Consider the following 14,332-nt stretch of genomic DNA (forward strand, 5'->3'; position numbering starts at 1 on the left):
AAAACAAGAAATCAGAACCAGTAACTCTGAGGACCCACCCAACCATCTCACAATCAACAACAACATTGAAGTTCTCCCTAATTTTCGGGGTGCGTAAAACGGGATCAAAACTTGAAACAATCCAACTTATAAAGGATGGGTCTATGCTTGTAACAGACAAATGGAGCAGATTGACAAATCCCATTTCATTAACCCAACCTATTTGAGTAGGATTCAACTTCCCAACGAGTTCAACAAACCGAATTAGATTTTTTGTGCAATTTGAGTACTGTAACACAATTTTTACAAAAAATAAAATTGATCAACATACACCCATCAGTATAACAACTAACTTATTTCTTTTAAAGTATCAGATGAAACCATAAGGTGTTACTATACAGGACAAATAATTTACTTTTTTAACAGTATCATTAGTAGATTAGGGAAAGCATAAGATAGTTAATATACACCAAGAGAAATAGCTTATTTCATTACCATCATCTTAATTGATTTACTTAATATATTTTGGCATCAGAATTTATTTAAAAGTATATTTATTTATTTTACAAAATCATTTGTCCCTAACTAAGTGTTAACAATAACTAATTTATTTCTTTTACAGTATCATAAGCTAAGTGGTTTTAGAAACTTATATTAATTTGCATAAAATAAACTGCAATAATTAAATAAAACTAGAGTTTTACAAAACCATTAAAGTTGAAAGTGAATTTTGAATTAACGTGCAATTTGGATACGAATTTGAAGGATAATTCAAATTTATAATTGAAATGCTTCAATTCAAACGTGTACCTTCGGATTTGGTTTCCGGACCGCAATATGCTTTTCAGATCTTCGTACCCTATCCCTCTTTAATTTCTGGTTATGTTTAATTAATATGTGCACAGATCTATTTGACAATGCAACCCTTTTCAAGTTGATGAATTCATCATCATCCACGACATCAAATAATTCACTCATTGAACAATCAAACGAAGGAATATAAATTACATTATAATGTTCATACCCAAGCCCTTCAATTATGGCAGCCAATTTGTCTGGTTTGAATTCATTGTCAAAGATGTTTACAACAAGGTGTTCTCCATCTTTGTACTTCAACTTAGGATAATATATAAGCCTCCCACCATGCCAGATTGTACACCTTATGGAATTTGAACCTGTCATTCTGAACTTTAAAATGCATGTACTAAAAATGGATCTAAGAAAGAGAAAAAATATGTAATTGGAAAACAAATGGCAAAGTGGATTGGGAGGTGATGGCGGTTTGAAGTTTGGTCCACATGTTCCACAATATATACCATTAGTTTTATTAATTTCATTTAAAACTATAGTGTGTATAAGAATTTAAAACATGTTGTACGGAGATTTCAAAGTGATATGTTTATCAAATTAGATTTTATAAACAGAATAATGATTCTTTAAAATAATAAATGTTTTTATGGGGGAAAAAAAAGGTTTTTTCATGGTCGCAAGGTTCGAACACTTAATGCGTTTGTATAATACAACATTTTGATAATGTCTAGACCATCGGACTAAGGGGGTATCAACACATTCATTGGATTACATATTAATATATATTATTAGTTGAATGGGTTCTCTTTTTATATTTATCAAATTTGTAAAATTTTAACTTATTAACATACTTTTTGTTTTTAATAAAATAGTTACTACATATAAAAAATTTATATCTAAACGTATAAGTTTGTTTCCTTCACAGAAATAAAATAATTAAAAAACAAAATTAAAATATATTTTTGTTATTCTGATATTTTAAAATTAGATATGATTCTGTAAAATTGAAAATAATAAAAACCAAAAAAAAAAAAATTTACATTTAATACCGTCACAGAGTTCGAACGATGGTATCATGTATACACAGGTAGCTTTTATTCTAAACCATTGGACTAAGGGGTATCAGCACGTTCACTATGTGGAAAAAAATTAATTTATTAAAATGTATGTATGAGCGTTCCGGCGAAACTTTAATGTCAATTACAATTCCGGATAATTTTTTTTGGTGTCAAATTTTAATCTCCGTAGCAGCAAACATTAAATCATTTTCCTGCTAAAATTTATACGAAAATTGAAAAACATCAACTTTAACCAAACTTATTTACTTGCAACATATAATTCTAAATTTATTTTTGTTTTTTACACATCCACCAAAGTTTTATTCAAATTAGTTTATTCTTCATATATATTATCAATGCAATTCATTTTAATAATTGTAAACCACCGCGAGTACGGCCGGAATCGACAGGAAGATTACATAAAATTGAATAACGTCATTCAGATTTTCACGGATAAATCAGGCCGTATTGCACCATGTTCTTCGTTCGTTAATGAAGAGAGATAAATTTGAGGGGAAACATTATGAGAGAGAAAAAAATTAGGAGAGAGAAAAAAATGAGGTGAAAAAATCAGAGTTTTTTTTTTTTTTTTTTTTTTTTTTGGGATTATATACTATATTAATTTGGGTAGATGAAAGGTTAGATAAATTTGAAATTCAAAAGTTAAAATTTAAAAAGCAAGGTTTGAAATTCAAATGAAAATGAAGGTGGCCCACTCAAAAAAATATTCCCAATCAACCAATAGGGTGCTTGTGTACAAGATTCCTTTGTACACTTAGTGTACCCTAAATTGCTCCCATGTAAACGAACAAATTAGTCAAAATAATTTGTATACATAATACCTAACCCTTAAATAATCTTAGTGTCCACCAGTTCAAAAAAAAAAAAAAAAAAAAAAAAAAACTTGGTGTCCAAATTATTTTGGTAAAGTCGTTTGTTAAACTAATCTAATCCAGTGGCGGTTTTGGGCCGAAGCAAGGTGGTTGACGGAACAAGACCCCCAAATTTGAGGGGCCCCAAAATATATAATAATAATAATAATAATAATAATAATAATAATAATAATAATAATAATAATAATAATAATTAAGTTTGTTATAATAATATAAGATTGTAGTCGCAATAGAGGTTTGAGTAATTATGCTATGTATAGAAATTACCAGCAAACTGAATATCCTTCATATATATCACTGTATGTTTCGATCAAATCGATTATTCGTTCTAAGAATGGATGGCCCTGATATTAAGATACCCTTCCCCAAAATCAATTTAACCTCTTTCCAAATAATTTTCTCTCCCAAATTTTTTTGAATCTATCATTCTAATTTCCAAAAAACTCTATATCTTTCAAAATTAATTTCACATTTAAGTTGGTTTCAAAAGAAGAAAAAATTTACATTTAACTATTAAAATTTATTGAGTAGAGGGCCCTATTTTGAGAAGTTGAACAAGACCCCATAAATAATTTGTAATTGTAGCCCTGTCACTGCTCTAATCAATTCCTAAGCATGCTAAAAAGATGTGTTACATTTGAAAGAAAATAGAGGAAGTATATGAGAGAAATTATAGTCATGTAAGTAATTGTTGGTTTCGTCATAATGTAAATTTTTCGAATATTAATTTTTTACTCCTTTCGTTTTTTTTTTATTTTTTATTTTTTATTTGCATCACTTTGAATTGCACAAAGTTTTAGAGAGTAATATAATATTGTAAGTGGGTGAATAAATTATTATACTAAAAGTAAGATGGGGACTATAAAAGAGAAAGTATGTGAGAGAAAATAAATATTTTTATTATTTTAGTGGGGACTAAGGAAGAGAGAGAAATGATAAAATAAGTTGAGTGGGGTTTAAAATGATAGATAGAAGTGATGTATTTAAAAAAAAAAAAAACACACTAAAAACGAAAGTGATGCAAATAAAAAAATAATATAATTTATAATTAAAGATATTATTGTCTAAAATCTATATTGACATACGAGCCCAATCATATAGAGTAGGGCATTAAGTAAAAACAGATGTTATATTTTTTACTAGTAACTTTTACACGTATAAAAATAAAAACATTTTACCGTCAATCACATTAAATACGAATTACTGGATCAAGTACCCTACTTTTCAAATTGAATACCAAATCAATTTATTAGAGAATTTTGTTAAGCCTTGTGAAATCAACTTAAAAACACTAAAAAGTCAACTGAAACAATCTTTAAGAACGTGTGTACGCAGTCCTAAAATTGCGGGCATAAGGAGGCAAGTAGCCAACCCGTCAACCTGGGTGGATGGGGTCTACTCCGGCAAAGTCATAATTACATCATTTGACATAAAGGAAGACACTTCCAAAAGGCATCCTCAAAGTCAACTCTTTTTCACCAAAAGCCCACCACCACTACCCATTATTTTATCCCTTTTTTTCCTCAGCATTACCTTTCTCTGAATTTCAGCAAAATTTTATCAGTCTTCAGATACCAAAACGTCCATATCATGTACACATGCGCAGGAGGATAAGGACCTTCTTTCTACATTTTAATTTTTATTTTACTCCTTTTTTTCAGCATCTACTTTTCATTTTATTACTCCACCTAATAGTAAACTTACTCTAACGTTATAACCATGGTCACTCAAATAATACAACCAGGACTCTTTATAATAGTATACATGCGATTATAAATTCCGAATAAAGTAACACATAAGTGAGAGTACTGAAAGGTTGTTTGCCCTGGCAGTTGTCTCTCTGAATTCTATAATACTTCCAATACTGTTAGACTTTTTTTTTAAGTAATAGCTGCTTTTATCATCCCATCATCATATCTCTCACTTCTATCTGACTCTCTCTCCTCTCTCTTCAAAAATGGAGGGTCTTCCCTCTGGCTACCGTCCGAACGTCGGAATATGTCTTATAAACGACGATAATCAGGTACTTTTCCGATAAACTAGGATTGTTTATGCATCACCTTGATGTAAATTGCAAAATTATGCAATCTATTTTTGGTAAAATTTATATATGCTAGCTGTTTACATATTTTTAAGAGATTAATCTGCAATTATATAACTAATTAGGTAGGATTGTTATATCTATGTTTTTTATGTTGGTTGTTCACTGTTATTTTTTATGGCGTTGCTAAAACTGTTCTCTTGAAAGATCAGTTTGTCTATAAATGAAATTTTGGATTATATTGTGGATAACCGGTAGGGTAGTTTGTCAAAGTGTTGGGCGGTGGTACCAAGACATCAAATCCTGTTTATGTTTGTTCTTTGTGGCGTTTTATTCGGCACCTATATATTTTCTTGGATCATAAAAAGAATGATAAATCATGTTTCAATTTTTTTCGTAGCTTTTAAAATCGAAAATCAAGATTTGATTTAAATCTCATTTACTAGTATAATCTATATGACCCTGTTTTTTTTTTTTTTTTTTTCAATTTATTTATTTATTTTTTTATTCGTCTTTTTTAACCATGGATTCTGATTTGGTCTTAGCGTTACATGTTTATCAGAAATTATCATTTAAAGCCAAAAATAGAAAGCCATTGCTTTTATCTTTTGTTTCAAAAGTCTAGCATATGGTTCTTTAATGAATGTGGCCATGTGGGGTTTCCAACATGATTTGAAAGCAGTGGCGGACATAGGATTTTAATTCATAGAGTCACAATTATACTCCCTTCGTCCCCGAAAGAACGACCTATTTCGGTTGATTACGCGGGTATTAAGAAAGTTAAATAAAAAGAAGTAAAAGTATATTGAAAAGATAAATTTACATGGTTTTTGTAAAAAAATAGAGAGAGAAAGTAATAAAATTACGTGGAAAATCAAATTTTTATATGGGGAAGCTAATTTTGCACTAATATTGTTGCAAATTGGTGGGTGTTTTAATGCAAATGGGTCATTCTTTTTGGGACTAAAATTAGGCCAAATGGGTCGTTCTTTCGGGGACGGAGGGAGTACATAATTAAAAAAAAGTGTAAAAGAATTAATTTTTAAAAAATGATAAACATAACCCTTAGGGCTATGTATAAGGAGCTAAAAAAGGAAATATTAAGGATAAATTTACATTAATCACACCGATTTGTACGTGATTTTGTCATGAATTTCCAACTTTATTCCATTTTAGGAAGTATATTTAATGCTTATACATAGCCCTAAGGGAACCGTTTTGGTTCTTGTTAAATAAAGTGGAAGTTGTTGGACATAGTTTTATTATGTATAATATCATGTTGACCAAACATTAAATACTTACAAACTTTCCTTGCATAAAATTGATTTCCAAAATGACTTAAATGCATGTCTATCTTTGTAGATTGCTATCAAAACAAGTTCTGATAGTGATAGACAGTGTGTTCTGAAATCTGAATTCAGATAAGTTGATAATAAAGAGAACATATTTCTTTATTCTGTAAGTGTTTGTATATGGTGTTCCCTCTGTACGGAATCAATAGTGACATTGTCTAAGTCATTTATAGTTCCTCCCTTGTTATTCAGGGTTATCCATGAGTGGTGAATGCATAGACACTCACTTGATTGGAGAGTATCATCGATCACTCCCACATACTTCATGCATTGACTATGTCACTTCCCTCACTTTCATTTGTTCCTATCTTTCACATCATTGATCAAGTGTCATCCACAACACCTACAGTCTGCGCTTATTATACACTGCAGTACTGTACTTCACTCTCCTCGGGGTTAAAAAGATTAGTACCTTAAGCTTTACTTTGTGATGATGTGATCCAAATATTAGTAATGGATATAATGGTGCGTTGATCAGTCTCCTAGAGAAAATCATAACTGCATTTGTGCTACGACTATTCCATGTTTAACTTTCATATATAGATTAAATTTTTGTACTAATGACGAGTGACAAGGACAAAGAAAAGAGGGAAAAAGAGAAGATTCGAAGTTTGTGGCAATCAAACATATATTATTGGAGATTGGAGAATATATATATTTATCAAATTTGTTTCTAAGTGTTTTTTCCCTGCTCAATTGCTCCTCTTTAGTGTAGCTCAGTTTGAGTTTTAACATCGTGGTTAATAAGTGATGCAGATTTTTGTGGCATCAAGGTTAAATGTCCCTGGAGCATGGCAGATGCCTCAGGTAAATATACTTTATCACATTTCTTGTAAGTTTTTTGGTAGATCGTTAATTTTATTGAATACGGCACATCAATGTTCTATTGGCACTGCATATCAGTTTTGTCACAAACTATCCTAGAAGCTTCTTTTAGACAGTATTAATATCATGTCTTTGAGGCTGCAACCAGTTTCAATTCTAACATTGTTCAGATAAGGTAATATGCTTTAGCTTCTGGCTGACAAATGTTTTTCCATGTGATTGTAAGTGTTGTTATGACTTATTAATCGAGTCAATGACTTATGTTCCATTGAATGAATATTCAAACCGCTATTTAGCACACCTCTTCACAGACACCAAAACATTATACCAAGTTTTATAGCTTCTATGAGAGTAACCACAATAATCTCTTTACTTTTGATTCTTTCTCTTCCTTTTGACATAAGTAGCCTGCAATACTGAAATATATCTAGAAAGTTTAGTATTGATCTTTTAATAACTTCTTGTTTTACTATAGGGAGGTATTGAAGATGGTGAAGATCCTAAGTCTGCAGCCATCAGAGAATTACGCGAGGAAACTGGGATCACATCTGTTGATATTATTGCTGAGGTTAATTTCATGAATATTTTTACATTCTATCATGTTGGAATCATCTTATTAAATATAGTGCAGATAGGCTTGCTCTTTTTTAACTCTGTTTTTATTCTATATGAAGTTACGAAGTACATATTTCTTAACTTTTGCTTATCAATTTGCAGGCCCCAACATGGCTGACTTATGACTTCCCTCCTCCTGTGAAGGCAAAAGTGAATCGCTTGTGGGGTGGAGAATGGCATGGCCAGGCACAGAAGTGGTAAACTATATCTTTTTCGTTGTTATTTGTCTTACCTCTCTTTTAGTAGTTGTAATATGAGGAGTCTCAAGGAAACATATTATCACAGAATTTATTTAGTCCTACGGGCCTACCCAATGACTTCGTGACTACATCCTTAGACTGCAAGCCTGTAGATACACTTTTCTGGCTACATTATTGTACTAAAATGTTCGTAGGACTATGAAAATTGAAAACACATTTTTCAAGTCACTTTAGATAAAAGAATATATTCCTATGCCCTGTCTTTATTACTCTTGAGGCTTTTGCAAGAGAAAATATATTCTCTACACGCTCACAGTCTAGGGGACTTTATGTTGGTGAAACACTTTTTTTTTTTTTTTTTATTACCATCTATTTTAGAGAAAGAGGAGGAAAATGCACAAATACATGAAAAGTAAGATGCTTAGTTACATTAATAAACTGTCTATGAATGAATGTTGTTATAAAAGGGGAAACGAAAGAATAATTCTCACAGAATTTGCTCATGAGTAAACCTGTATAACTGTATTCACGATTAAATTTCCTGCTGTTAAATGGAACAGATGAATAACAACAGACTGATATTATATTATAATATTCTTCATTCTTTTGTTTCTATAGTCGCATACTTTTCTAAGAGGTCTCATACTTGGACTACTAATTATATTACGTACCAACTAGTAAAGTAATTCTATAGCATAGTTTGTCTAGCATCACTTCTGTCGGTTTTAGAACATGCTGTCACTGTTGGATGTACTTCTGCACGACTGCACATTCTTTTTAGTTGTTAGTTTAGGCTTACGTCAATTGGTTAGTATTGATCAGAATTGATGACACGTGAATTTCAACATGGACAGGTTCCTTATGAAGTTTACAGCGGATGAACGTGAGATCAATTTAGCAACTGGAGAAGCAGAAACGGAATTTTCAGAGTGGAAATGGGCGACCCTTGATGAGGTCATTGATCAGGTACAGTAAAACAATGATCTTCGAGTTGCTTCAATTTCGCCGTACTTGTTGAACTTCTAGTAGGATATTGACTTTACATTTCAACAGGCTGTAGACTATAAGAGGCCTGTATATGAGGAAATTATGAACAACTTCAGGTCATATATTGACATCAACCCGAAATCTGCTAAATGCAAGTCAGCTAAGTGGTAAACTATACAGCCTAAAAGTCTGTAATTCACCAAGCCTTCTTAATTTACCTTACTAAATCTTTATGTAAATCTTATGTCAGTCTTCTGTAAATTAATATAGAAGCTCTTTTTTATTTTTTCATTTGAGAATTGACATTGTGTAAAACTTAAAGTTTGAGGGATTCCTAGACTGCTAATGTTAGCGCAGCTCGAAAGTGTAATTGAGGAATTGTTCTCAGTTTTCAGTCATTTGATTCTGCTAGTAATATTACCAGAAATGAAAGGAGTAAATATTTAACAAAAAGTTGATCCAGTAGCTTTCAATAATGTAAGAGAGAAGACCAAACGAGTATTCAATTAGGCATTTCAGATTGAGTTGCAATTGTTGAAAATTGTAGTTTGATTGATTCCTGAATCCTATTCAGCTATCTGTCACTTGTCATTTGTCGCGGACATATACATTGTTGTATATATTAATGACAGAACTCGTAAATAATTGTGAAGTATTATTTAGTTATTATTTTAGATATACCACATTTTGAAAAATCCAAAATCGAATTAATTCGAATTGGATTCGGCTTGGCTATATCCAACTGCAAACTGAACTTTCACCCCTAATATTTATGGTTCCATACACAGCCATATGGATTAGAACATACATCATTTCATCATTTGTCCTTAAGTTTTTCAGCACTTGTTAATTTACCAAAATAGCCTTGAATATTCTAGGGATATACCAAAATACAGAATGATGAAGCTATGTTCGTCCTTATTAATCATGTAATATGAATCCCTCGTCATTTAATAATGAATTTCATTTTCAATTAGATAACGTTTTCACGTTTTCCAGTCCATTTGAATAACGCAAACACTTGCTAACCATCAAAGGTGCCTTGTGTTGAATCCCACTGAGTACCTCTAGGCGGTAGTCGCTATCGTTGAAGTTTATCAGTATGTTTTCTTTTGCTAAAACTGGAAGTGATGCCCAACTATATGAGGTTTGAATCAAATTTTGTTTACATTATTGTTATTTGTGATTTTATCTATACACAAATGATTAATTTTGAAGATAGATTGAACAATTATTGCTGCCTGTATTTTTTATTTTTTTTAATTTTTGTACTACCTCCGATTTTTTTAGTTGCAGCTTTAAAATATTTTATATCTCACAAATAATACCCAAAGTTGCAACTAATAAAAATCGGAGGAAGTATAAATATCCTTCCCATGATTCCATTTCATATTTTTCTTTTTACTTAAAATTTTTTGTTAGATAAAATTGATCAAAGTTGAAAAAACAAATCAATAATAAGGAGCTTTGATAAAGAAATTTTGCGAAGGTAAAAAACACAAAGGGTAGTAATTTGGCAGTTACTCTAGGGAACCCATTCTTTTCATTTGCCAAAATTTATGTTATAAGTCACTAATTTTCCTCTAATTTCCTATTAATATGATATTGATTAAGTTGGTATATGTAGACAAAATTTGCTGTATTTTTTTTTTCATTTATTTATATATGGAGTATAATTTTATTGACGAGTCTTAATTGGCTACACAAATCAAGGAAAAGTAAAAATGAGACCGTACATGTAAAGAGGAGAGACATACAGAATAAAAAATTTACTCCCTCCGTTTTTTTTTATTTATTTTACATCAATTTCCTTTTTGGATATTTTTTTTTGAAATGCATCACTTCTATATTAGGTAACTTTATCCTATATTTTATCATTTTTCTCTCTTACTTTAAACCCCACTCAACTTATTTTATCATTTCTCTTCCTTCCATGGTCCCCACTAAAATAATAAAAATATTTATCATCTCTCACATACTTTCTCTTTCATAGTGTCCATCTTACTTTTAGTATAATAATTTATTCACTCATTCATAATATTATATTACTCTCCTAAAACTTTGTGCAATCCAAAGTGATGCAAATGAAAAAAAAAGGAGGGAGTATTAAATAAAATTGGGCTCGTAAAGTGGGGTTGTGGATGATAAAAAAAATAAATAAATAAATTTTTCTTACCAAAGAAAGAAAGTAAAAGTAAGTAGAACTTTAAAAAATGGATTAAACAGAAAATGAGTAAGACTTAGGAAACGGATGTATAATATATTCCCTTTGTGTTTTTTTTTTTTTAAATGTTATACTTTGACTTTTTTCACTTTTCACATAATGATTATGACTCGATTATATTTTATTGACATATAAAAAATATGTTATTATATAATACATTGTGAGATTCGTCATAATGTATACTTTCATAATATGTATTAATTTTCTATAATATTACTAACATTTAATTAGATAATTTAATGGTCAAAATTATATGTCTTGAGACGTGATCAAAGTATAACACTTAATAAAACACGGAGAGAGTAACAACTATTCTCTAGTTCTTAACTAACGAATTATATACAAATTTTGTGCTCGTACACTTTTTCCTACCTGCTCTTGTGCAACCATGTGTTACTTCAATGAAAGAAGCATTATGGACTTATGGTCCCTATCTTATCTCCCAAAAAAAGCCCTAGTAGGGCTATATCCCTTGAAGAGAGGACAGGAAGGCTTTGTATAATTGTATACAGGATAAGTAACTTAAACTAAACCATTACATTACATGCCATTCCTACCATACTGGGCATACTCTAATAATTGATGGTCTAACAAATTACCCAACTAAATGTACATAAATGATCCGATTATTAAGTCTATTAACAAATACTTCCTCTGTTCTTTTTTAATTGACCCGCTTTGACTTTTACACTATTTACCACTCTTCCTTTGACCGTCTTTTATGAATAATATGTAAGGAAAAATATATTCACGTGAGATCTTTTTGAATTCATCTCAATAAGTACTATCATAATATATAATTTTTACTTATGAGAATTAAAGTTATTGATTATTAAAGTTTTGCATTGGCAAGCGTGATCAAAGAAACAGGTCAAGTAAAAAAGAACAAAAAAAGTATGCATTAAGACCGTGTTTTAATTACGAACATAAATAGTGTGTTTTAATAGTAAAGTAGTTATACTTTTGGCTAGAGGCTGAAGATTTAAACCTTGATCTCAGGTAAGTTTTGGTCTAAGATATAAGGGTATAACTTCCTATGTCATACCTAACAACCACTTAGTTAACGACTTCACAAGGCGTCAACGATAGGACATAAAAATAAGCAGTGCATTCCGGGGGCATGTACTTCCAAAGTTCAGTAGAGCACCAAATAGTTTAAAGTCTTTACTCATTATATAGACTTTTCAATATCATTAAGAATAGCTAAAAGTTGAAAATTCACCAACTAATGATGCTTTAATACGCGCATGTCACGTGAAGACTTTATATCATTGTCCTCATCTTCAATCATAAACTACAATGCTAAATAGTAACTAGTAAGCACCACTTCACAAAAATACACAAACAAACACTATGAAAACATTCATCCTCTCATTATCTATCTTTCTTCTTCTTCTCAATTTTACTCCTACTATTAGTTCATCATCCACCCCATTTACACCCGAATCGCTTCCTACTAAATCCGGCTACTTAGTCGTAAACTCGACTTCTAAGTCGTCTATTTACTACACTTATTATGAAGCACAACAACCCATTTCAACACTTGAAAAAACTCCACTTCTTGTATGGCTCCAAGGAGGTCCTGGTTGTTCCTCTATGGTTGGAAACTTCTATGAGCTCGGCCCGTGGCGGGTTAACCATAAGATTGAGTTAGAAAGAAATAAAGGCGCATGGAATCGAATATTCGGGCTTTTGTTCTTGGATAATCCAATTGGGACAGGTTTTAGCATTGCTGCTACACCAGAGGAGATTCCAAGGGATCAACATGGTGTAGCAAAACATCTTTTTATTGCTATTAAATCATTTCTTGCATTAGAGAAAGCTGTATTTGGAAATCGACCCCTTTATATTACTGGTGAAAGTTATGCAGGAAAGTATGCTCCTGCAATAGGGTATTACATAGTAAGAAGAAATAGTGAGCTACCAGAAACTGAGAGGGTAAATTTAGGTGGAATTGCAATTGGAAACGGGTTAACTGACCCTATAACCCAGGTGACAACCCATGGGTTGAATGCTTATTTTAGCGGGTTAGTGAATGAAAAGCAGAGATTGCAGTTAGAGGAAGCTCAAAGGGCGGCGGTAAAGTTGGTTATGGAGAGGAAGTGGAGTGAGGCAACTGATGCAAGGAGTAGAGTGTTGAATTTGCTCCAAGAGATGACAGGGTTGGCTACTTTGTATGATATCAGAAGGAAAATACCCTATGAGTCGTACTTGGTAGAGCGGTTTTTGAGCAGTTCTGAGGTCAAGGCGGCATTGGGGGTGAATAAATCCATGGTTTGGGAGGACTGCAGTGATATAGTAGGCGAGATTTTACATGAAGATGTAATGAAGAGCGTGAAGATCATGGTGGAAATGTTGTTGCAGAAGACCAAGGTATTGTTATATCAGGGGCAGTGTGACCTGAGAGATGGGGTGGTTTCCGTAGAGGCTTGGCTGAAGAAGTTGAAGTGGGATGGGGTTCGGAAGTTTGAAGATGCAGAGAGGAAAGTGTGGAAAGTAGAAGAGGAGGTTGCTGGGTATGTGCAGAAATGGGGGAGTTTGACTCATGCTGTAGTGTTGGGAGCAGGGCATTTTGTGCCCACTGATCAGGCTGTTCATTCGCAGGTCATGATCGAGGATTGGATCCTTGAAAAAGGAATTTTCGCGAGAGATGAAATTGAGATTGAATCACGACGTCCAAAGAATTTTCTTTGAAAATGTTGAAGGAATTTTTTTTATGAATGCTAGTCCTAAAGGCTTCAGCAAGCAAATAACAGTTGCGTAACTCTAGCTTTGAATTGTCAAAATCGAATATATATGTACCATTGTCTTTGATAATATGATCTTGAAAGGGTTGTGTGACAAATAAAGCAGTGATCTGAGAAAGTTCAAGGATTGGTAGTTTGGTACAGATCATTCTATGACCAATTCTTTACGCAAATGGTAAGATCAGTAGACGGGTAAAGACATTGAGCTTTGATCGTGTAATACTAGCAGGCTGTATCGACAATCTTATATTGGTTTCAGATATGAATTTGCAGGCGTTACCATTGGTATGTTATGTCAATTTCATTCAAGTCCTTGTTTTATTCAACACGCATATTCAATTTCGAGAGAGAGGGCAGGATGGAAATCGACGAAGAGAAACAGTGCAACAGTGCTTTAGTTGATTGCTTTTAGAAAGCAGTTGCCCAAAACAAAATCCAATTAAAGGGCTGCTTGAGAGGGACAGTAAGAATACTCAATTGTTCCTGTTTTTGGGAAGGCATCATTAGGAATGAGTGAGGCTGCGAGGATGCTATTTTTTGCTTAAAAATGAAAACCTGCTTTGCATTCTTAAACCATACCAACGTGCAAGAAGCACAGGAA

General features: G+C 32.0%; 1 protein-coding gene and 1 pseudogene across 1 annotated transcript; both read left to right on the top strand.

Moving 5' to 3' along the window:
- The first annotated feature begins 4,518 nt into the window (after positions 1-4,518).
- Positions 4,519-9,213, top strand: LOC145563788 (nudix hydrolase 25-like). Its single transcript, XM_081624214.1, has 6 exons — positions 4,519-4,763; positions 6,890-6,940; positions 7,434-7,526; positions 7,676-7,770; positions 8,628-8,739; positions 8,827-9,213. The coding sequence occupies exons 1-6, from the start codon at positions 4,698-4,700 to the stop codon at positions 8,929-8,931; spliced, it is 522 nt and encodes a 173-aa protein (XP_081480340.1). The 5' UTR covers positions 4,519-4,697; the 3' UTR covers positions 8,932-9,213.
- A 3,032-nt stretch (positions 9,214-12,245) lies between these two features.
- LOC145562351 (serine carboxypeptidase-like 50 pseudogene) lies at positions 12,246-14,324 on the top strand (annotated as a pseudogene).
- The last annotated feature ends 8 nt before the right edge of the window (positions 14,325-14,332 follow it).

The sequence above is a fragment of the Chenopodium album genome, chromosome 10 (genome assembly GCF_948465745.1).
Source record: "Chenopodium album chromosome 10, dcCheAlbu1.1, whole genome shotgun sequence".
Lineage (NCBI taxonomy): Eukaryota > Viridiplantae > Streptophyta > Magnoliopsida > Caryophyllales > Amaranthaceae > Chenopodium > Chenopodium album.